Consider the following 22,647-nt stretch of genomic DNA (forward strand, 5'->3'; position numbering starts at 1 on the left):
GGAAACAATGGTCAAGGACAAATACTCGATAGAAGAGAGGCGATGCGAGTCACTCTACCAATCGACTACTGTGAGAAACGCTAAAGGAAGATATGTGTTAGCTTGCCCCGCGCGCCAGATTTCGATATATTATTGGGAGAATCCAAGGTGGGCGCCTTACAACGTTTTGAACGTTTAGAGAAGCGACTAGAACGGGACCCTGAATTGAAAAGGGGTTATCATGAATTCATGAGGGAGTACCTAAGTCTAGGTCACATGCGGCCAATTGAAGCAGAATATAGCGGTAATTCCATGGCATACTATCTGCCGCACCACCCAGTGATAAAAGAAGCGAGTACTACGACCAAACTACGAGTCGTGTTTGATGGATCAGCGAAAACGTCAACGGGTTATTCGCGCAATGACGCTCTTTGTGTGGGTCCTGTAGTAAAGAACGATCTTTTAAAGCAAATTCTTCGTTTTCGTACATATCCGATTGCATTAGTTAGTGACATTGCCAAGATGTACAGACAAGTGGCGGTACAGCCGGACGACATGCCCATGCAGCGTATTTTCTGGAGATTTTCGCAAAATGAACCAATCCGAATCTATGAGCTAGCTACTGTTACATACGGCCTCGCCCCATCTTCCTTCCTCGCAGTGCTACAAGGATTAGACGAAACGCAAATCGCTACCAAATCAACCGTGCATTTCAGCCCAAACGAAACGATTAAAACACTAGGAATATGTTGGGAGCCTGAAGCTGATTGTTTGCGATTTGAATCAAACGCCGCTAGTGAAGTTGGGCCTCCCACGAAGCGATTGATTCTGTCCAGTATTGCTAGATTGTATGATCCGCTCGGCATCATCGCTCCTATAGTTATTAGAGCCAAAATCTTAATGCAAGAGTTATGGCAGTTGTCTTGTGAGTGGGATGACCCTGTGCCGGAGCCCGTTCAGCGAAAATGGAAAGAACTTCACGCAGAGCTCCCGGAAATATCATCATATCGCGTAAAGCGTTACGCTTTTCTGCCGCATTCCGCGATTCAACTACATACTTTCGCTGATGCGTCAGAGATGGCCTACGGGGCTTGCTCCTACGTTCGATGTGAAGATGCGGAAGGAAATGTACAAATTCGATTGTTAGCTCCTAAATCAAGAGTTGCTCCACTTAAAAGCCTTACCGTTCCTCGTTTGGAACTTTGTGCGGCAGTATTGGCATCTCACTTACATGCCCGCGTGAAGGATGCAATCGATGCCTGCGTAGTAAAATCCTATTTCTGGTCTGACTCTGCCGTCACTTTGCATTGGTTACGGTCGCCGCCTAATGTGTGGCAAACGTATGTTGCGCATCGGTTAGCTGAAATTCAGCATTTTACCAGTGGTTGTCGTTGGAGCCACATTTCTGGCAAAGAAAACCCCGCTGATATAGTTTCGCGTGGCCTGTCTGTAGCCGATTTTCTTGTTAACGATCTGTGGAAGTATGGTCCTGCGTGGTTGACATACTCTGAACGAGATTGGCCAGTTTCCGTGCTTCCAACAGTCCCAGAAAACCAGCTTGAATGTAAGGTAGTTTCCGCGATTTCAACAACATTGCCCGTCCCGCTCGTACACCCGTGGTTCGCATGTGATCGCCTATTGCATGCGGTTCGTCGTAAATATTCGTGCTAAAACCAGAACGCAGCCTCAACCTATGATGAGTGATGTCAGCAAAGCATTATCTGTTGAACAAATCCGTAAAGCCAATCTGTTTCTAATACGCCAAGTTCAAGATGAAGCATTTCATCATGAAATGAAATATATATAGAAAGGAACAGATCGATTCCACCGGGATCGAAAATTCGCCTTTTAAGCCCATTCGTCGATGAAGAGAGAGTGTTGAGAGTATAAGGGACGCTTAAGCCTTTCGCAGCTGCCATATCAAACCAAACATGCCATCCTGTTGCCTGGCTTTCATCCTTCACACGTTTACTAACAGAGAGATATCACATTAAAACGCTTCATGGCGGGGGGCGTCTATTACTAACGGCAATGCGAGAGGAATACTGGCCACTGCAAGGCCGCCGTTTGGCGCGAAGTATTGTGCGTAACAGCTTTCGTTGTACACGCGTTAATCCTGTTCCTGTGCAACAGCAAATAGGGCAATTGCCAGTTCATCGAGTCATCCTCAGTAGACCATTCAATGTCACTGGTATAGATTATGCAGGCCCCGTTTATCTCAAACCTATTCACAAACGAGCTCCCGCCGAAAAGGCTTACTCCTGCGTATTCATATGTTTCGCTACTAAAACGGTGCACATAGAGCTGGCTAGCGATTTATCGATCCAAGCTTTTTCATGCGCCTTCCGACGTTTCATTGCCCGGCGGGGACGTCCAGCCCATGTTCACTCGGACAACGGCAAAAATTTCGAGGGAGCGAAAAACGAAATGGAAAATCTTTTTAATATGCTCAAGAATCCACTCGAACAGGAAATAATACATGCCGCTAAAATAATAAATAATACATTACCTGGCATCTTACGCCACCAAAGGCCCCGCACTTCGGCGGGTTGTGGGAGGCGGCGGTCAAGGTGGCTAAAAAACATTTGTTTCGTCAGCTCGGTGCATCAAGATTATCATTCGAAGACATGAGCACAATTTTAGCACAAATTGAATCCCAAATGAACTCAAGACCTCTACTGCCACTTTCGGAAGACCCCAACGATCTAGCTGCATTAACACCGGCCCATTTTCTCATCGGTACCACTATGAACGCCCTGCCCGACCCAGACCTACGCCAGGTTCCAATGAATCGTTTGGACCATTATCAGAAGCTGCAAGCGTACACTCAAAACTTTTGGGAACATTGGAAGCGGGAATATCTGCAGGAACTGCAGATAGACACAAAAGGATACAGCCGAAACGACGAAATTCAACTCGGAAGAATGGTAATTGTTGTGGACGAACTACAAGCACCGATCCGATGGCCGTTCGCTCGCATCGTCAGTGTTCACCCAGGAAAGGATAGCATCACCCGTGTAATTACACTGCGAACGGCAAAGGGAATAATCAAGCGTCCGACGGCAAAGATCTGTTTGTTGCCGTACACCTCACCAGTATCCGATGAGGAATCCACTACTGCAGCGTCCATCAACCCTCAACCGGACCGGCAAGTGTCACTGGGCACTCCATAATAGCCTGCAACGCTGAAATTTTTTATTTTATTGCATGATATAATTTACCTATTAAGTGATAGTCAGCCATGATGTTTGTTTTAGCTTGCAGTCGTATGTGTTCATAGTTGTACTGACGTTTTGTTATGTAAAAGTTCATATTGAAGACAATGCTTCAAGGCGGGGGGTATGATGAATCACGATAAGTTTAGAATTTTGCCGCATAGGCGTCAGCGGGCGTAGTTGCTCAACTGCCAGTTTGGCATTGTAGCACAGTTGCCATACAAGCGGGTATCGATCCACCATACTCAGTTTTGGAACGGTAGTAATAAATCAGCCTTCAAAGAAGTGACAGCCTTTTCTTAACTATTCTCGGATTTCGGTAAAGCTGCGGTCACTTCCATTGGTCACAACACTTATATTTTGCTTTTTCAACGACGGCCTTAAATCTGGGGTAAGTAATAGGTGGCCTTCTTCGTCATTCTTCATGCAGCATAGTTAGAAGCTGTCTCGGTCATGAACGTCTGCCTATATTCAAAATACTTGAGAAGCATATTACTACTCCTACACCAAGCGGTTGAAAGTGAGACTTGTATGCGATTTTTCTACTACTCGAGGCCTAAATAATCGCATATCAGTCTCTTTCTTATTTTTCATAGTAATTTTCACGAAAAAAGCAATTCTTTAATGAAAAAGTCATGACTAAGGTCTATTTCATTACATTATGTCGAAAAAATAAGAATGACCCACCCCAAACAGGTGAAATACTCAAAACAAGAAAAATATCTTCAAGCGCTGTTTTCTCAACTCGATGATTTTCCAGATGGGACAAATATGCGATTATAGGCAGTTACTGTTTTGTTAAAAAAAAACTCTTGCATTCTACAAAACATTTCCCAAGTATTACGTCCGAGTTAATCATAAATATTCCAAAATTGAAAAATTTAATATTTTAAAAGGATTGTTTATTTTTTAGTTCACCCTTGACTAAATTTTTACTAAACTTGAAATGTGACACGAGTATTCTGTTTGTTTATTTCAACATTCGAACAAAATTGTATTAGTTTTAAGGAAGAAAGCCTATTTTAGGTATTTTATGCTGGAGAAACAGAGAATAGCGAAAGCTAGTTTAATAGAAAACATACTACACTGAAAAACACTATTTTCTCTTTGTTGTTTCCTGACTTCTCTTGTTAGAACAAAAGGTGACTTAGAAAGCTTTCCATGCAGTTTATTTATTCGTTTAATATTTATGCAAAACGATACGGCTTTGCTAATGACGAGCAATGCACTGGGAAAACAATAACAATAGATGATGAGCCATGTTTATTCTGATTAGTTTATTGGAATAAATATTTCAAATTCAGTTGTTTTTGTCTTGTAACTTTTCTCGAACTTCTTCTTCATATTGATTCAGGTTTGCCGGTCCCTATTAATTTTTTAATAGGGCCTGATTGAACTTCATATAAGCGGTGAAGAAGTAAGCGACGTCAGTGATGGTGTCTGAGGCACTGGCGACTTTTTATCCATATCGTCAAATTCATCGTTTTGATTCATTTTGAGCTCATTAAGTACCGAATTGAGTTTATTCCACTCATCCATCCGTGGAGTAGCTAAATTATCAGCAACATCATAAACGTAAATATGCCCAGATTCATCACCTACTGTTACGTGTAATCCTGAAGGTGTCCACGATACACGATTAAGTGCTGGTTGACCTTCAACTACAACAGATGCTGTTGGCACTTCCGTATCTTGATTTAGATTCCATAAATCTAAACGACCACTTCCATCTATCCCAGCGAAAAGTGCCGGATGAATCGGTGACCAGGCTACATCTGTCACATAATCAGAGTTATCTTCGAATGAATAAATAGGTTTATTCTCTTTCAAGCTCCACAACTTAATAGTCCAGTCAATGGATGAAGTTAAAAATAGGTGCCCAAAGTCTGGTGAGGATTGATTGTGATGAGCTGAAATTCCCGTTACAGGACCCAAATGTTTCTCGTACGTTTCACCTATTCCAGACCGATTTCCATGACGGGAAGCAGAATAAACGTAACCATCCTCACTTCCCAGAACAAAATTATTAACTTCATTATGAGGAAATGCCATGCAAGTTACAGAAATAGCTTTTGACTGACGCTGCTGCAGCTCAAGAACGTCCTGCGGTTGCGACAACATATCCAAGCTCCAAGAGCACAATTTGCCATCAGAGCTGATTGAGATGACGTTATGCGCATTTTGTGTGCCAACCATGGAAAGACAGTAAACGGGTTGCTGGAAATAACAGGAAAATAAGTAATCAGTGCGTATTAAAAGTAGTTTGGTCTACCGTGTGAGCATTTGTGCTTAAAGGGGTACGCTGAATAGGTGTTCGTTTTTGTACTCGATTATCCCAGAGCACAATCTGTCCAGAATAGGTGCCACCTAATATCAAATTAGGGTGAAATTTAGCAAAACATGTTGACATGACGGCGCTTTGACAATGGAAAATATCCTCTGGTGTGTGTTTTTTGAACTTTGTATTCCACACTACTACTACACCATCTGGTTCGTTGGGTGATTCTTCGTTATTGTGATAGGATGCAACCATAAGCTCTGGGTGATGAGTTGACCAATCAAACGATGTGACACATCGGTTCTTTGACCACCGGTCGCAATAAAAGGTTCGATTTAGTGAGAGACGGGCAAGTGACCGTTCGTCGCTGGATGTGTGCAATGGACATATATATAAATATGTAAGAAATATGCGAAATAGATTATGTTAAAATATTACTTAATGTCATCTGTGTCTCCTCCTCCAATGTAATCCGTGTAGATGTCCACCATTTCAGATAGGGCACGCTCCATCACTTTTCCGGCCTTCAAAATGAATCGCTGAAAATCTTCTGAAAGAATTATCATCTGCTTTTGTTCAGCAGAAAGTTCCTTAACTGAAAATAAATTCCAATTCAATTCCTTATACCTTATACCAATTTCTTATACCAATTCCAATACCTTCTTTAATTTCTTCCTTTTTCTGCTCTTGGGGTGTGATAGCAGGGGCCACCTCCTTGACAGTAGGTAACCCGTGTGGAAGTATACCCGGTGGAAGTTTTGAATGAAATCCATGATCAATATGCGTAAGCGAGTTTTCTTCATCATCACCTTGACCATCGCCAAAAGTAAGCACTGTATAAGTAAAATTTATTTTGCTCTAGACGTCTGAGAACATGATTCTATATATAAATATAATAAATTCTATCGAAGGTGCGTAAGAGAATGTTTTTAATACAGTTATACAAATAAAACAAAAGAATCATCATCTACTTACATTCATCTTGCAACGTTTATAGAATAGTAATTTTGAAACAACATGCATTTTATTACCAGGAGTAAGTCATTTATTCGAGATAATAAAGTATCTATAACAAATGATTACGAAAAACCCGTGCAAAAAAACTATGTTAAATATTTTCAAAAAAATCCTAGTATAAAATAATGAAATTGTATTTCAATTGTATGCTAGTAAAGTTTCTCTTTGAAAAAGCAATTTTCACCTAAAAATATATTGCATATTGACCCGAAAATAAACTGTTTAAATAAAATCTTAAAATATAGAAGGTTAATCATACCAAGTTCACTGAGTATATAATCCACACACAGCACGTATGCTATTTGAGCAGCTAACATGATCAATTGTCGTCTAATATGAACCTTTAACTTTTCAGTGAAACGAATTTCCATTTCCAGGTGCGGAATAGTCAAATAAAAGGAGTATTTCTGATTTTCATAAATCTTTGTATTTGCTTTGGATTCGAAAAACACATTTCACATTTTTACAGGTATTCGGACATATTCGACAAGCGTTGTTTTTTTAATAGGCGTCTTTAAAAAATTGTAAATCTGAAAAAAAAAAGATTTCTAGACAAGAAAAAAATGAACAAAGGAAAAAACATTATGTAAAATTGATGTCAACTTTTGAAATATGTTGCGAAACGGAGCAAACATAATTTTTGTACCTTCATGAACTTCATTTTTTTTTATGTAAATTATACTTTTTGATAGCAAATAACATTTTTGATGTGATTTAATGGTTTTATGAAATTTTTCAAGAAAGCTTTGCATATAATTTTTTCTTGTTAAAATTTATATTCACTTTTTGAACACTTGTGAAAAAGACGTAGGGTATCGAACGTCTTCGTCAGTGGTTTTCTTCGGCTCCCTTTTGCATAAGATTGCTGCAGAAAAACTGCCGAAGAAAACCACTGACGAAGACGTTCGATACCCTATACAAAATAAAAAAATAACGCAAATGAAATGTTTTCTTGAAAAATCGCGTTTACAGTTAAGGATGTGTATTAAGAGTATTTCTAATTAAAATTATATCACAAATCGGTATAGCAATCAACACGTATAATTTACATATTGCCACTTTTCGCATATCGGTTCCATAGCAAAAAAAAACTTAAGTGGGAAGAACGTCCATTGAATTATTTCATCAATTTTCGGTTATTTAGAATTCGAGTAGTAGTTAAAAGTTATAAAAAATGTCTGCCAAATCGGTTGAGAAAATCGTAGCATCAGTTGAAAAACCATGGTTTCGAAAAAAAACTCTGCCGAAAGCGTAATAATCACTATATCCTCACAAGCAGCCTCACAAATAAATCTGCCCCGGGCTCCCAAGCGCCTAAATACGGCCCTGTCTATCTTACAACAAGTCCTAATAATTTTTAGATGCCATCAATTTTATATGATTTAACATTTTTAAAAATTATAGAATACTATTTTCCGCTATTTCATTTTTTATTTCTATCACTATCACTATCACTAACACTTTCACTTTGTCCTAGGCAGATACGCATTCCAACACCGACTTGGTGTCATCATAAGTATGAACTGTGATGACCAAGTCGGTGTTGAAATGCATATCTGCGTAGTGAAGAAGTGAAATTAATAGTGATAGTGATAGAATTAAAAAGTGAAGTGATTCAAAACTGTAAATTTAAGTTTATTCAATCATTAGCTCAAACCAAAAGTAATAAATTTATTTAGATTTACTATTGAAAAAAGGAGTATTTTTATTTCACTGTATATTTCATCAGGGATCAAAGCTTTTGAGATTAAAAGATTTCTTCTACCTAAACATAGCAAATGCCGTTTTCAAGTATAAGATTCGAGTCAGAATGGTCTCAACACCTGTCCAAAGCCATATCATGTCGCTTTCGTACTACACTGGAACAACTCAAAGTTTTGCATTTTTGAGTTTTTGATGAAAAACGAGGCCAAATATTGTTAAGTGTCATCCCACGAAACCCTGATTTAAATTCGCAATGGATCAGTCTTCTACAAAAAAAAGTGAACTTTTATTTGAAGTACATCTATACGATAGAATATTTATTTTCGGTTACCTCGTATCACTTGGATCCAATCTAGCGGAGACAGAAGAAATCTATTTAATTTTTATTCAAAAATTAAGTTCTACGAACTGTTTCGGTTCATCCGATAAAGGTTGCAAAAAACGGAAAACAAAATAAAATTAAACTTGTGAGCGAATAATTTGAATTAAAACCAGACGATGGCTGTTTGCTATGAAAACGGATAATTATTACATTTTACTTAGTACATCGATTATTCTACGCCAGCCTGTGCTGCTTCACTGCGAGAAACGTCAAAATAGATCGCATAAATAAACACCTCGTTAGCCACAGCAAATTTGGATACAAATTTTCCGGTTTTTTTTTTCAAATAAAAACAAACATTGATGTGAAAAGTGACATGTCAAGGTTTTGTGGAACTATTTTACTCTTTTGGACGAAAATAAGGTACCCGATCAGAAGAGCATAACTAAAAAATTACAAAATTCTATCAACACGAGATACAAATAACAAGTTGTCCTGAAACAAGTCTAACAAATTTTTCGTCTCTATCAAAAGCTGATATTTCTAACAATGATTGTTATTAATACTGTTCAGTATGCTTCCTTATAGAAAGCGGAAACGTTAGTAACAAAGTTTGATATAGGTTTAATACGAGTAGAATCATTTTTGTTATAATTACTGTTATTTTAACACCTAACTAACAGCTTTTGATACTTTTTTGTTTTGTCTTTCTGATTGGGATGAGTGCTCAGGGTGGCGAAAAAGTTTTCAAAATCAAATTTCCTGATTTTCCCTGAAATTTAACGTTGATTTCCCTGATATTTTTGAGCATTCGGGGCAAAACGTACAACGTGGATCAGCGTAAATTTGAAATCCCAGTAAATAAAGTATTCAATCGGATATGGAACCGAACATGCATAGAATGCTTAGAACCTAGAAAACCCATATTTGCATGTAATCAGTGGGGAACGAAGCAGTGGTGTTTTTAATTAGACATCTGACCATTGAGATTCTGCTTATTCCGTGAATGAAGGGGACAGAACTGAACCTGATCGTTGCTTCTATACAAACGCAGCGAGTGACGTTTCGCTAACATATACATTGCGGTTCTTGGTTATACGTTCTCGTGCGGAAACACATATCATCTGCGAAATAGATCGACTCGTTCATGACTCAGCTGTCACCTGCCAAGTTTCACTCGCATTCCCTAATACAACATTTTGCTCTTCTCGTTAGTGACTGGAAGAAACATTTCTTTCTCCTAATAACCTTCACATGCCTAAACATTTGTATTGTATTTCATTTGTATTAGAGCATTTCATTTGTATGAGAGCTGTCCCTTACAGAGAAGTGACTTTGTGTTCAATTTTTGTGAGACCCCTCCCTTTCAGAAAAAGGAAGGGTCTAAAATCATCATAAGAATCTTTCTCGACCAAAAAACCTATACATACAATTTTCCACGTCGATCGGTGCTGTAAATTCCATGTCTATATGGGTTAGACAGATAAACAGGACTGCATTTTTATATGTTTAAGATGATAGGATGATACTGCAACGTGAATCGTTCTACTACAGATCATTATAGCAGTTATCCTAGCTGTGATGAACGCAATTAATGACTGAAACTTATGATTGGTCAATAGTATACTATTGACGACAACATGTTTTAAAGGGTAGAAAAGCAGTAAATTAATTTTGGCAATGTCGAAAACTAAGGCGAGTGGATAATTTGTGTTTGCTCTACACGGTGACAAAAAAGTCCGGTCACACTTTTTTGGGGTCGCCTGTAGCCTACACGTTGCATCTCTCTGGTGCCATCTATATGTCAAATGAAAGGGTTAACTTTGCTGCCCAAAGTGGCAGAGTTTCGTTTCTGCGCAGTTTGTTTACATTGAGTTGTGAGCCATGGCAGAGTTAAGAGCAGCTGTCATCGCTGAATATGTGAAAGGGTATAAACCCGGACACATATTCAAACACCTAAAACCGCTCGGAATCAACCGGAAATTCGTGTACCGGACCATAAATCGGTACCTAGAGACCGGAGGTACCGAGGACAAGGCACGATCTGGACGACCAAGGTCTGTGAGAACTCCAAGGCTGAAAAAGATTATACGAGACCGGAGTCGCCGGAATCCCGCCCAACCTGCACGGAAGCTGGCAAGGAACCTTAAAATGAACCGAGAATCAATCCGCCTGCTTCTGCGCAAGGATTTAAAACTTACACCGTACAAAAAACAGGTGGTTCATGAGGTTACCAAAGCTACAAAGGACAAGAGGTACCAACGGTCGCGGGAGTTGCTCGGTTGGCGCGCAGATGACGAGATTATTTTTTCGGACGAGAAGCTGTTCGTTTTGGAGCAAACAGTCAATCCGCAAAATGATCGAGTTTGGAGAGTGAGCCTCCAGCAAGCTCCTGCGACAAGCTGAACGTTTCCCGGTTCCAAAATAAGACGTCAGTGATGGTTTGGGGAGCCATTTGCAAGAGAGGTAAACTGCCTCTTATTTTTATCGATAAAGGGGTCAAAATCAACGCAGCGTACTACCTGGACACGGTTTTGAATAAAAATGTTCTGCCTCAAGCTGAACTATTGTTTGAAGACGATTTCTACTGCTTCCAGCAGCAGGCGCCCCATCCCACACCGCAAAGGTTGTTCAGGCGTGGTGTGAGGAAAACTTGGCCGATTTCATTTCGAAGAATGAATGGCCTCCGTCGTCTCCGGATCTGAATCCACTGGATTATTTCGTGTGGGGATACATGATGTCGAAGCTGAACGACTATAAAATGACAAATTTGGAGCAATTCAAGCGAGTTATCACGAAAATCTGGGACGAGCTGCCGATGGAACACGTGCGCGCCGCTTGCGACGACTTTCCGAGACGTCTGAAGCTGGTTCTATCAGAGAAAGGTTGTGTAATTCCGAGATATAGTCTGTTAAGTATCTTTATGAGTTACTGAATAAAGCTATGAAAGCCAGATTCAGATTTTCTTCTTATTCTTTGAAATGTTGAGATTTTCCTGTGTGACCGGACTTTTTCGTTACCCTGTAGGTTATCGGCAGAGCTGCGAATTTTCACTGTCAGCAACAGAACATCAGTTCAATTTGAAAACTGTGAGTATCGATTTCAGTACGAACGAGTAAATGAAATTACTTACAGGTTCAATCGGTTGACAGTGGCCATACTGACTACTGCGATTTCGCACACGCTGTGTTGTTTTAGCGATGTTTATGTGTTTGAAAATGTAGATGCTCATTTACTTCATCGGCTTTATGCATTGGATTGGCTTCAACATGTTCCTAGACAATATAATTTTTTTTCACTGACATGATTTTCAATGAGAATTGACACGGGTGGTACTCAATATCAGTCTCAATCTGAAAGAATGATATTGCTGTTGTGTGGTATTCATTTTGTAGTTTCGAAATTTCGCAGCTCTGGTTATCAATCTCACCGAATGACAGCCAAATGTGTTCATATACGGTCGAAGTGCAAGTGAACCGAACTAAGCACCAAAAACATTATTTTTAGTATTTGGCATTCAGATTTTACCCATCCCATGTATTTTCTACAATCTGCTACAGACGATTTTTGTTATAAATTCATTATAAACTGTTTGAATGATTTTGTTTTTTTTTTTTCATGACAGATAAACTCACTGGTGTTTTTTAATTTAGCAAATAATATTGCGGCTCTTTACTAAAATCTGCAGACCATCCAACAAGTTGCGCACAAGAGAGTCATGCGCTTAGAGATACTCAGAGAGGAAGAGCGAGAGAGAGAGAGATAAGCGATGAAAAAAAAACGCCAATTGGGCAACTAGGTTTCACATGTCAGTGGTGCCAGACCTTTTCTCAAAGCGCAATGTGGACTAACTTTTTCATTCGACTCGTATAACTGATGATGACAGTGAAAGTCCTGGGAAATAATAAAGTGCATTACAAAAACCGTGAAGGTGTTAAATTTTATGTTTATGTTCAATTTTATATACTTTGACCATAATTGATCATTAATTTGTTGACCATACACAAGGTTTGTGAACCACCAGTAAGAATCACTGAGTTAAGGGGTAATATCCACCAAAAAAATTTTTTCGCCATTTTTTATTGGCCTAAATCATGCTAAAACTATCCTAGAATCAAAATCTACATCGCCCAAGTAAAGATCTAAACTCAAAGTTCGTTTAAATCAATTTTTACCGAACAAATTTTATGCTCCAAAATAACAATTTTTTGTTTATTTTGGCGATGCTCGTTTTTATTTTTATTTCTAGGCTTTGTAAACTAGCAGAAGTTACCTATGATCGATATCGTGTTTCAAATTTAGAGCAAAGTTGCTGATTATCACAATCATTCATGATTCATCATCGTCGCTGCTCACTAGTGACTTGGTATTAGAGCTGCAGCCTATCGCATCATCAAGTGCGAATTACAGTGCTTAATGAACTGTTTAGGTGTATTCTATCCTTTACTTCTTCTCCTGCTATTGTATCTCACTGAGTTACCACATTCGGCCACCCGAAAAAAAGTTACTCACCATCAATTCGACTTACAGCTGAAGCGAACGAATCTAACGAAGCGAACGAAGCGTCGGGAAAGACCAATGACGTTTACAAAGGAAAAAAAACCACCGTTGGTTTTTGTAAGAATAGATTCGACCTAAACAAACGTCGCCGCCTAGGGTGGGCAAGCGAATTCTCTGTTTATCTAATAGGGTGTTCGATACATCTGAGAAGGGATGTATTCTTGACAGAATAAATTTTGCGGAATATAGTTTAAGGAATTAGTTCAGATGTTCGCACGTGTTGTTCGAGATGTTTGAAAAGAAAAAAATGACATTCTTTCAATGTATGTTTTTATTTTTATGTTTCTTGAAGTCAACTGATTATAGGTTTCTAAAATTTAAAATGAATTTAACAAAACTGAAAGCATCGATAAGGCACCTATATTTTATTGTCCCTTTGGCAGCAGCCTTTTCCTCCGCAACATCCTTCATTTTTGTTTTTAAGGCGCGGAAGTTCATCACTGCTAGACTCTTTTTATTTTTAAAAACTACAACTACGCAGCACTGTTGGCTAAAGAAAGCTAATCGCTTCGGTTCACCCAAAAAAAAAAAGACCCGAAGAATATGACTGATGCAAATCGTACGATGCAAATGAAGTGAATGATGCGAATCATCTGAACATTCTGAGTGATGAGATTACCACGGAAAAAAACCTCTGTTTTCTCTATTGATCTGATCGGGTCCGAAGCGAAGATGGTGCGAAGAGAAAAAAAAACTTCTCATACGTGAGTCACTCACCATGGCATGGGACAATCAACGCGTTCGTTTCATTTATGAGTGCATGCTTTGTTGCCACTGAACTGAGTACTTCTGGTTGCAGACAACGTATTTGAGTGTAATGAAGTGATAATCAGCAACACTGATTTAGAGTATAGAGGTCGCTACATCAAGTTTAGACCGTTACAGAGTCTCTACAGCACGATTTCACTCACAGTTTCCCTTGGTTTAGTCGATCAGCCGTTCTCATTATGTACGTTCTCTGTTTGAGTTTTTCTATGCTTTTTAACTGTGAGTCATATTCAAAAGTACTTAAATATGAGTGACAAGGTGTACAGTGGCCTCAAAGGCAGTAAAAGATGAAGTACCAGAACAACCCGGAGTAAAATTAGTAATCGACACCATCCTAACCGCCATGCATTCAAAGGCGATTCGGAGTACGTTAGTAACTCGGCGAAAAAATTTAAAACTTCTGATTTAAACCGTGATAGCAATGTTGATAGGGATTTCGGTTACTGATTCATACATTTTCCGCTGCCCTTTCTGAATTAGGAATGTGTAAAAAAATGTAATAGTGATGTGCGGTTTTTACAGTCGAGCAAGCGTGAACTAGGCTTCAAGATTCTTGTGTCTTGTTCGAACTGCGGTGATGCCGATATTTTCAACTGTCCTCTAATACATAATCATGCTCTTGGGTTAACCGTTGGCCCGAACATGTACGAGTTTTGCGTGGGATCGGACGCCAACCGCGTCAAAGTCGATGAGCATCGCATGTCCGATGTCGCGAAAGAGGTTAGGCGCATTGCAACGATTTGTACCATAAAAAATAGTTAAGGGGCCATCCACATATCACGTGGGCAGCTTTGGGGGGGGGGGGGTGGTCTGGAGGTCTGTATAATGTCCACGGTCCATACAAAATTTTTAGAATTTATATGGGTAGATGTCCACGGAAGGGGGGGGGGGGAGGTTAAAATCGTCAAAAATCTGTCCACGTGGAATGTAGACAAGTAATTTGGAATGTAGACAACAGTAATTTAACAAGTGAAAAAGCGAAATCTGTCGTGAAACCCCGATTGTTGAACAGACAGGTATTTTACCAGTATATCCCAAACTAGATGCGAAGATATGACTTGTTGTGATGCTGGTTTGTTAGACCAGTACTACACCTCGAGATTGACCAACTGGAAGGATAAATCAAATTAACTCAAATTAATCAAAATCACACACGACAGTCGAAATTTTCAGCATATTGATTATCCCTTTTCATGGTTGCATGATGAATATAAATAGTGAAAAATCAAACATAACATCTACAATCTAAGATACATTACTACAAATCCATCTATGACTCAATTTCATTATATTACAATACTTCCATCGATGTAATCATATATATTAGAACGGAAGCATGATGCAGGTTATTTACATATGAAAATATTACTTAGGCTGTACACAAAGGTGGAAATAGATGTCTCGTTCACATGTTTGTGCAGTTAACACGGTTATTTGGTGGTCAGTATCCCCTCAAACCCACCAATGTTCTGCAAGTACTCTAATTTCTCCACCCATTTGATGTCTATCATATTGCCTTCACGCTGCTTGTTGTTCGATTAATGGAAACACTCACAAATGAAATGTTGCACTCTAATGACGATCAGCATATTAGTACATGGTTTTGATTGTTGTTGCATGATGGACTGAGGTTAGAATGGTTATTGCCTTTTATTAATCAATTATTTATTCAAAATGAAAGCCAAAAACCAACTCGACAATTTAGACAAATAAAATCTGCCCGAGCATCAAACAAACATTTAAATTTTAATGATTTTGGAGGTTCTGCAAATCGCCACGAATGGGGAGACATCGTGTATTTCAGACATACAGTGATATAAAAAGTTATAGACGAAGGAAAGCAGCAGGAGATAGAAACATCCACAAAACAGTTATTCATTCAAAAGGAAATCTATGAGCTTCTATGTTTAACAAAATAGCCTAAAAATCGGAAACAACTAGAGATGATCAAAGTGTAAAATACAAAAAAAAATTTGTACAACTTTTATATGCCTAAAGTGCAAATCGCTTAACGAGTATACTGAAAACTGAAGCAAACGTACTGAGCTACCTAAATATAATAAAAAGAGATATAAGTCATTCCCGAGTGATTCAATTATAATATTAACAAAACTGTAGAAAGCGATTTTGTGAATTCGACTAATTAGTATTAGTCTGGTTAGGAAAACCTACCTGTAAACTCATCCTCCCACTCTAAACCAGGGTTTAGATTGTATTCATCTTGAAACAGAAAGAAAGTTCTAGTTTAACTTCTAGATCATTAATTATGAACCACTGTGTAGTATAGAGCGTTATATTAAAGGTTGAAAATGAAATAAATTTGCAGGAAAAAAATGAGCAAAAGGGAAGTGGTTCTCAAAGCAAAAAATAAACAAAAAAGGATCTGCATTTATATTGCTGTTTCACAAAATACAAACTTTAATTGTGTGCAATTGATTTGAATTAAAAATCTGTTGTCCGTTTTTTAGTTTTTGAAAGAATGGCAAACATTGAGATGATATGACATATTTTAAATACTACTTTTAAATAGACCCGTGAGCAAGATAAAGCAGAAAGCATGACCTGAAAGCGCAGCCATTGTCAGTGTAGTGGAATCAAAAGTGTTTATGAAATACGCACAGGACTTTTTGAATTGATTTTTTATGGGTTTGATAGAATTAATCCCGTTTTTCAGGCGATGCTGTACAAGCATGTGAAACAACTACAAATGCAAGACCTACACTCGCAGTTCTGTCAGAAAGCTTTCTGATAAGGTTAGTAGCGGACTCGGAGTAGAATCATAGTGACATTAGTCACTTTTTTTCATTCAAATAGTGATCAAAACGTGGACAATACAAGGCTTCAAAATTCAACACCAAAACGTTGTGTTTTATTGGTTTAAAGTTTCTGTCAAAGTAGTAGACAGTAATTTTGTCTTTTCAAAATAAGTACACCGTAAGATAAAATAAAAATCTTTAAGCTAATACACAAAAAATATAATTAAAAATTGAATGTTCGAAAAAATCATTTCTTAGTTAATTTTTTTGTACGAAAACTACACACTGTTAGCTAAAAAAAATAATAGTTGACTGAACTTGGAAAGTTAAAAAACAAAAAATCACATTTTTTACAGTGTATTATTTTTGGAAGGACAGAATTACTGTTCACAACTTTGCCGTTGGTATTATACCAATGAAACAACCCGTTCTGACCTTAAACTTTTTTTTTGTTTTTAGAAAAATTTTACTTTTTGTTTCTTATTTTTCCATGATTAGACAATCATTAATGTTTAGCTACACTCTATAGTTTTTATAAAAGAAGGAATATTTTTTTTCAAAGAAGAATTTTGAGATACAGTCAGGTTTTTTATGCAGTTTTTTTATGCGGATTTTTTAATTAACACGGCTTTCTACGCGAATTTTTGAATTACGCGGTTTTTTACGCCGATTTTTTAATTGACGCAGTTTTTCAAAGCGATACCACGCTAATTAAAAAAAATCGCGGATTTTCGAATTAACGCGGGTTGGAAAAATAGCGTTTATTGAGCAAAAAACTTAGTCAAAAAAAAAGATCAGAAATGAAGAGGACAATTTTGAATACTAGTCGTAGAGCATCCCGGGTTGTCCTGAAACCTTTCTTGGTGTTTTACTTCACACGGATTTTTTAATTAACGCGGTTTTTTTACGATATGTATCCCCTGCGTAACAAACCTGACTATAAATAATTTTATTGATTTTTTTGTTGAATAGAAAAGGATTTTTCATGGTGCATATTCTTTTCAGAAAAATTAAAATATTATCTACAACTTTGCTGAAGACGTTACACCGATGACACAAACCGTTCTGGCTCTAAAAATATTGGTAATCATTGATACTCTTTTTACATAAACCCTTCTCAAAAATTAGTCGTTATTAAAAATACGGCACAAAATGACAACGTTAGCCCATAACAACATCTGCGCAAAGTTTCAGCCAAATCAAAAATGACAATTTAAAACAAATTGGACATTTTTTATGGAATTTCTGAAAAGATACCGTCTCTGAGTTATCCATACTTACACATGAAAAAGTAAATCGTCTCTGTAAAACTACTGACACTGCGTACATTTTTCGTCATAGAAATCATTTCTCTCAAATGTTCATATTTTATTGAACAACATAAAACATGTTACATTATACATTGTGCCGTGTCAAATAAATGTTGTGTGGAAAAAAATGGTGACATTATACCCAAAAAACCGTTACTTCATCGGTAAACCCAAAAAGTTCAAGAATTGGTGACATTGCTCGATGAAGATCCGTACCAAACACTTCTACAGTTGTCCGAATCGCTTTGTATTGATTTATCGACGGTTAACCGTGAGACAAAAAAAAAGTTTAAGAATGAAAAACAAATCCCAAGTAACAAACAAAATGCCTCAAAGACTTAGGATTGTTTTATTTTCGTTTTATGTTAACTTACGTCAAAGTCTTTGATTATATTTTCATTTTATTTGAGAACCATAAAATATGATCCGCAAGTATTCTTTACAGCCATTCTTTGCCAACTGCCATATGCATGAAGTTGTATGATAGTCCCTCTGACGACCAAATAAAACTAAAAACCTCTCGAATTACATAGACTTACTGGTGTTGAAACATTAGAAGCTATGTCGAATAAAATTATTAACAATTTTCAACGAAAATCGTTGCAATCTTCAATTGCTACTATAAGCTCTCTTTATAGCCAATAAGTTAGCAATTAAGTTAGTTTTAAGTTTACTTCCCTTTTTTTGACAAGTAGGTTTAAATCCCTACGAATGATAAATTCTAATTGCGAAAGCAATCAAATCCCAATAATTAAAATTACAAATTTCTAACAGTGTTGAGAAGTCACCATTCGTGATTGGACACACATAAACATTATTTACTAATATTTATCATAAATACTTAAGCTACTAACAAATCCCCCCCCCCCTTAAAAAAAACTAAAAACCTGCATACTATACTTGTGGCTAAAATAAATGATAGAGGATTTGGGATGCATTCGAGGGTTTATCTGAAAACAACATGTCGCCTTGAAAAAAATGCAAAATTATGAATTTCAATCCTAAATCAGCATTTTATTTTACTGTAGGGTAAGAGCACCGGTTTTGGCCATAGTATGTTATGTATGAGAGATATTTGTCCTTCTTCCTTCCATTATGTAATTCCAAATTCCTTCCAAATATGTAATTGAATAATTTCAACGGGGAAATCGGATGAAATCGCCTATATTTTGGACTAATAATGAGTTTAAATAATCCTATATTAATTTTTCGTCTGTCTTATTCGTATGAGTTTTTCATCTGTCATTTATCTACATTAAAAAGGTACCGCAACTTTTTCGTATTATTTGCTTACATCAACTTCGGTAACTCAAGTGCCATTTATTATAGTCAGGTTTAGGTTGAGAATCTGAAGCGTTATTTTTGGTAAATATAAATGAAGTTACAGATTAGTAAATAATCTGAACAAACGGAGACTTTCTAATCCCAAACCAGTTTTGTAGTTTCATATATCTCATGCGATTAGAATATTAGCCCGAAAACTCCATACATTTGATGTTTTGCATAAACATCAATACGTTACCATGGTTTTGTTTACATATGGCCAATAGGGTAACGGGGGTATTTTGGCCAGCTTTAAGAAGTGTTCGCACAGTTCATTAAAAACAAACACAATTTTCAACATAAATACCTACTCGATTATACCATTGTTAAAAGCTAAGTGTCTATTTTCAACAATGCAATATATTGAAAAATATCCAGGAAACATAAAAATTTCTACGAAGTACTAAAAACATATTTTGGTCCACTAAATTTTTACTTTGGCCCACCTTTATATCTACAGACGTGTATGGAAATAGTTCGGACTAATTATATTTAAGATCATCATCGGTATTTTCAGAGCAAAAATAGTGGGTTTGAGAAGAACATCCTTCTGCTGTATTTTTTTTTAATTTTAGGCATCTAAAAATGAAATGATTTGGCTTATAGCGATTTGACAGGCATTCTCATCTAATTTCATATCGGTAAGTGTGATAAATTAAGAAATTATCACCTGTAAATTGTCACAAGCTGCTTTTTTGTTCACGTGCAACGGCCGAACGGTAATCAAAGAGATGTCAAATTTGGCATGGCCAAAATATGTTTGCTTCAGAAAGAGGCAAACATATTTCAACCATGCGTTTAACCACTTTTTCAACTTTTTCCAACATGTTATAGTATAGTACAAACTGTTTCTATGACATTTGATTGATGTTACTACAAGAACGAATTGTTTCATAAGCATACATATTTGTTACAATAGCTTCCGGACAGGGCTGCTGAATATCACTTCGTTGCATTCGTATTCATTCATTATTGCCGAAGCACAACAACACGTGGCAACAGTGTATTCACTCAGCAATGGAAACAACGCCTATAGTGAACTGAACTGTTATGAGTGGCTTGTAGGCGATGCAGCGTTGCCAGGTCATTTTTTAAAAAATCTGGAAAAAATCTGGCAGTCATTTCGTGGGGTGAAAGGTTAATTTTTCGGATAAAAGTCTTGGTGTACGCAAAATTTGAGGTGACAAATTTGCAAAATTTCGCGCCAAAATTGAAGTGATATATATATATATATATATATATATATATATATATATATATATATATATATATATATATATATATATATATATATATATATATATATATATATATATATATATATATATATATATATATATATATATATATATATATATATATATATATATATAATATATATATATATATATATATATATATATATATATATATATATATATATATTCCTATGCCCAAACCTATCTTTAAGCGTATGCAAAAGAATATTTCGCTGTAACGCATTTTTCACCCCGAAAATAAAACTAAGAAAAACCACCTCCGAGCAATGAGAACACTTTGAAGAAAGCGCTATACCTTTTAAATGAAATCTGTTGGTTGCAAATTCGTTTTTTCATCTCCAAGATAAATAAATTAACCCTCTAGTACCCAGTGCCGCCTTTAGACGGTCTTCAGTTGAACCTCTAAAAAGCTTCAATCAATACTTAAAAAATGTTTATAAAGTTTCAAAGTGATTTTTTCGATGTCCATCTGAAAATCAATTTGGGCACTAGAGGCTTAAAGCTACAATTAAATTATTTACCGTATATTGCAAACATCGATTAAAAACTAATTTTTAAATATTTATGTAACCATATTTACCGAGTACAAGAATTATTAGTAAGCACACTAACTGTTCGGTGATTTCAAAAATTTGGTTATTCGGATTGGAATATTTTAAAAAATTCTAGATAAATGAGACAGACCTCGCAAATTAAGCAAATGATTAGTTGTATTAATTTACAACACAACTAACACGGCGCTGCCATGCATCTTCAAAAACCGAGAAAAATATGAACAATATGTTCCCCGTCGTCAATCATAATAAATTCAACTAAATTTTGTATGATTTCCAACATTAATTGTTTTTTTAAGAAACAATTCTCACTGTTTTATTGAATCTTCACGACATAGATACAAAAATTAAAGCTTTTTTTGATCCCGGCCGTATGAACAAAAAAGTTTGTCCTGCTTGTCTCGTAGTATTTGCAGCGGCGAATAAAGCCAACGCTTTAAGGCCGTGAACATACTAGCGCCGTAGGCTAATGTACAGCCCTAAGTAAAGCCCTGCCGCAGGTTAATGTACAGCTAACCCACGGCAAGGCGAACCGTCTCCGCAGTGCAAGACGCGCCAGTATATTTTCGGCCTAACTCATACGGCTCATTGTCTCATAGCACCAGCAAATGTACGAACAAGCTAGCAATGGGCGATATTGTATCGGTATCGGAAATATCGATACTTTTGAGGCGATATTTCGATTTTTTGGATCGATACACGAGCGTCCGATTTTCGACCGTATCGATACTGAAAACCGCGATATTTGTATCGATATTCTTTTATGCATACAGACCAGCTAGCTGACATCGCGCCATGTTACAAGGGCTAACATCTCAATGTGTACACGAGATCACCGCCACTTTTCATACGCTATGTTATGCTGTCTGTCAGTGTCAGTGGAGCCCACACATCGTTGAACCGCTGCGATGTTAGCTGCGATAAAGCAAAGCAAATCGGATTGAGATGCCAGCTAGTTGAAAACTATGCATGCAACATTGAATGACATACCTAAGAATAATACTACATTATAATTTTCGGCGAAAACTGGCTCTAGTTAGTGTTATTTTGGAATTAGTTTATACATATTCAAAGTCATGGCTGAGTCAACCCAAAGTCAAAAGGAAGTGGTAATACAAAGTCAACGTCCGGAAGCAGGGCTCCTGATCAGGGTTGCCACATTTAAATCTGTGTTTTCCCTTGAAAAAATCTGAACATCTGTATCTGGAACAAAAATATCTGTAAAAAAAATCTGTGTTGTTTAAACACAAAGAACTTTGTATTTTTTGAGTTTTTATGGTACATAAACCAAATTTTTAGCTTAAAACGTGTGAGGAGTTGAAAATATGTTCAATTTGCTCAATATTTGATGAAATAAAATTTGGTTTGTTTTTAAAAATTAATGTCAATTTCGAAAAATCTGTAAATCTGTACTTTTCGACGAAAATCTGTATATCTGTATATACAGATTCTGTACCGTTTCTTCGGCCAAAAATCTGTAAAATACAGATTAATCTGTACATGTGGCATCCCTGCTCCTGATTCCTGCATTGAATCTTCATTCGCTTCGTGAACCGTTCGCTGTGGACTAATGTCAATGTAACACGAACGCATACTTCATCG

The 22,647-nt window shown here is 37.0% G+C and overlaps 3 protein-coding genes across 26 annotated transcripts in view; 2 read left to right on the forward strand and 1 right to left on the reverse strand.

The window, feature by feature from the left end:
* The first annotated feature begins 228 nt into the window (after positions 1–228).
* On the forward strand, positions 229–1,650 carry LOC129716896 (uncharacterized). Its single transcript, XM_055666740.1, has one exon. It carries the CDS (start codon positions 229–231, stop codon positions 1,648–1,650), a length of 1,422 nt encoding a protein of 473 aa, XP_055522715.1.
* A 956-nt stretch (positions 1,651–2,606) lies between these two features.
* Positions 2,607–3,152, forward strand: LOC129716897 (uncharacterized). The gene has a single exon (XM_055666741.1). It carries the CDS (start codon positions 2,607–2,609, stop codon positions 3,150–3,152), a length of 546 nt encoding a protein of 181 aa, XP_055522716.1.
* Positions 3,153–4,141: 989 nt separating this feature from the next.
* The window catches only part of LOC129725826 (cytoplasmic dynein 1 intermediate chain), a 74,376-nt gene continuing 55,870 nt past the window's right edge, over positions 4,142–22,647 (reverse strand). For 11 of the 24 annotated variants that reach the window (XM_055682241.1, XM_055682092.1, XM_055682204.1 and 8 more), the window contains 5 exons: positions 16,016–16,063; positions 6,132–6,305; positions 5,911–6,067; positions 5,467–5,839; positions 4,142–5,411 (listed from right to left, as the gene is read on the reverse strand). In XM_055682241.1, the coding sequence (XP_055538216.1) occupies positions 4,593–5,411; positions 5,467–5,839; positions 5,911–6,067; positions 6,132–6,305; positions 16,016–16,063 (1,571 nt within the window). In that variant the 3' untranslated portion in view covers positions 4,142–4,592. The remainder of the gene's footprint in view (positions 5,412–5,466; positions 5,840–5,910; positions 6,068–6,131; positions 6,306–16,015; positions 16,064–22,647) is intronic. The other 13 variants (XM_055682196.1, XM_055682258.1, XM_055682212.1 and 10 more) reach the window with 3 other exon arrangements.

The sequence above is a fragment of the Wyeomyia smithii genome, chromosome 1, assembly GCF_029784165.1.
Source record: "Wyeomyia smithii strain HCP4-BCI-WySm-NY-G18 chromosome 1, ASM2978416v1, whole genome shotgun sequence".
NCBI classification, from domain to species: Eukaryota; Metazoa; Arthropoda; class Insecta; order Diptera; family Culicidae; genus Wyeomyia; species Wyeomyia smithii.

Bases quoted from the DNA above. Each gene is read 5' to 3' on its own strand.
- LOC129716896 (XM_055666740.1), top strand. From the start codon at position 229: ATGAGGGAGTACCTAAGTCTAGGTCACATGCGGCCAATTGAAGCAGAA.
- LOC129716897 (XM_055666741.1), top strand. From the start codon at position 2,607: ATGAGCACAATTTTAGCACAAATTGAATCCCAAATGAACTCAAGACCT.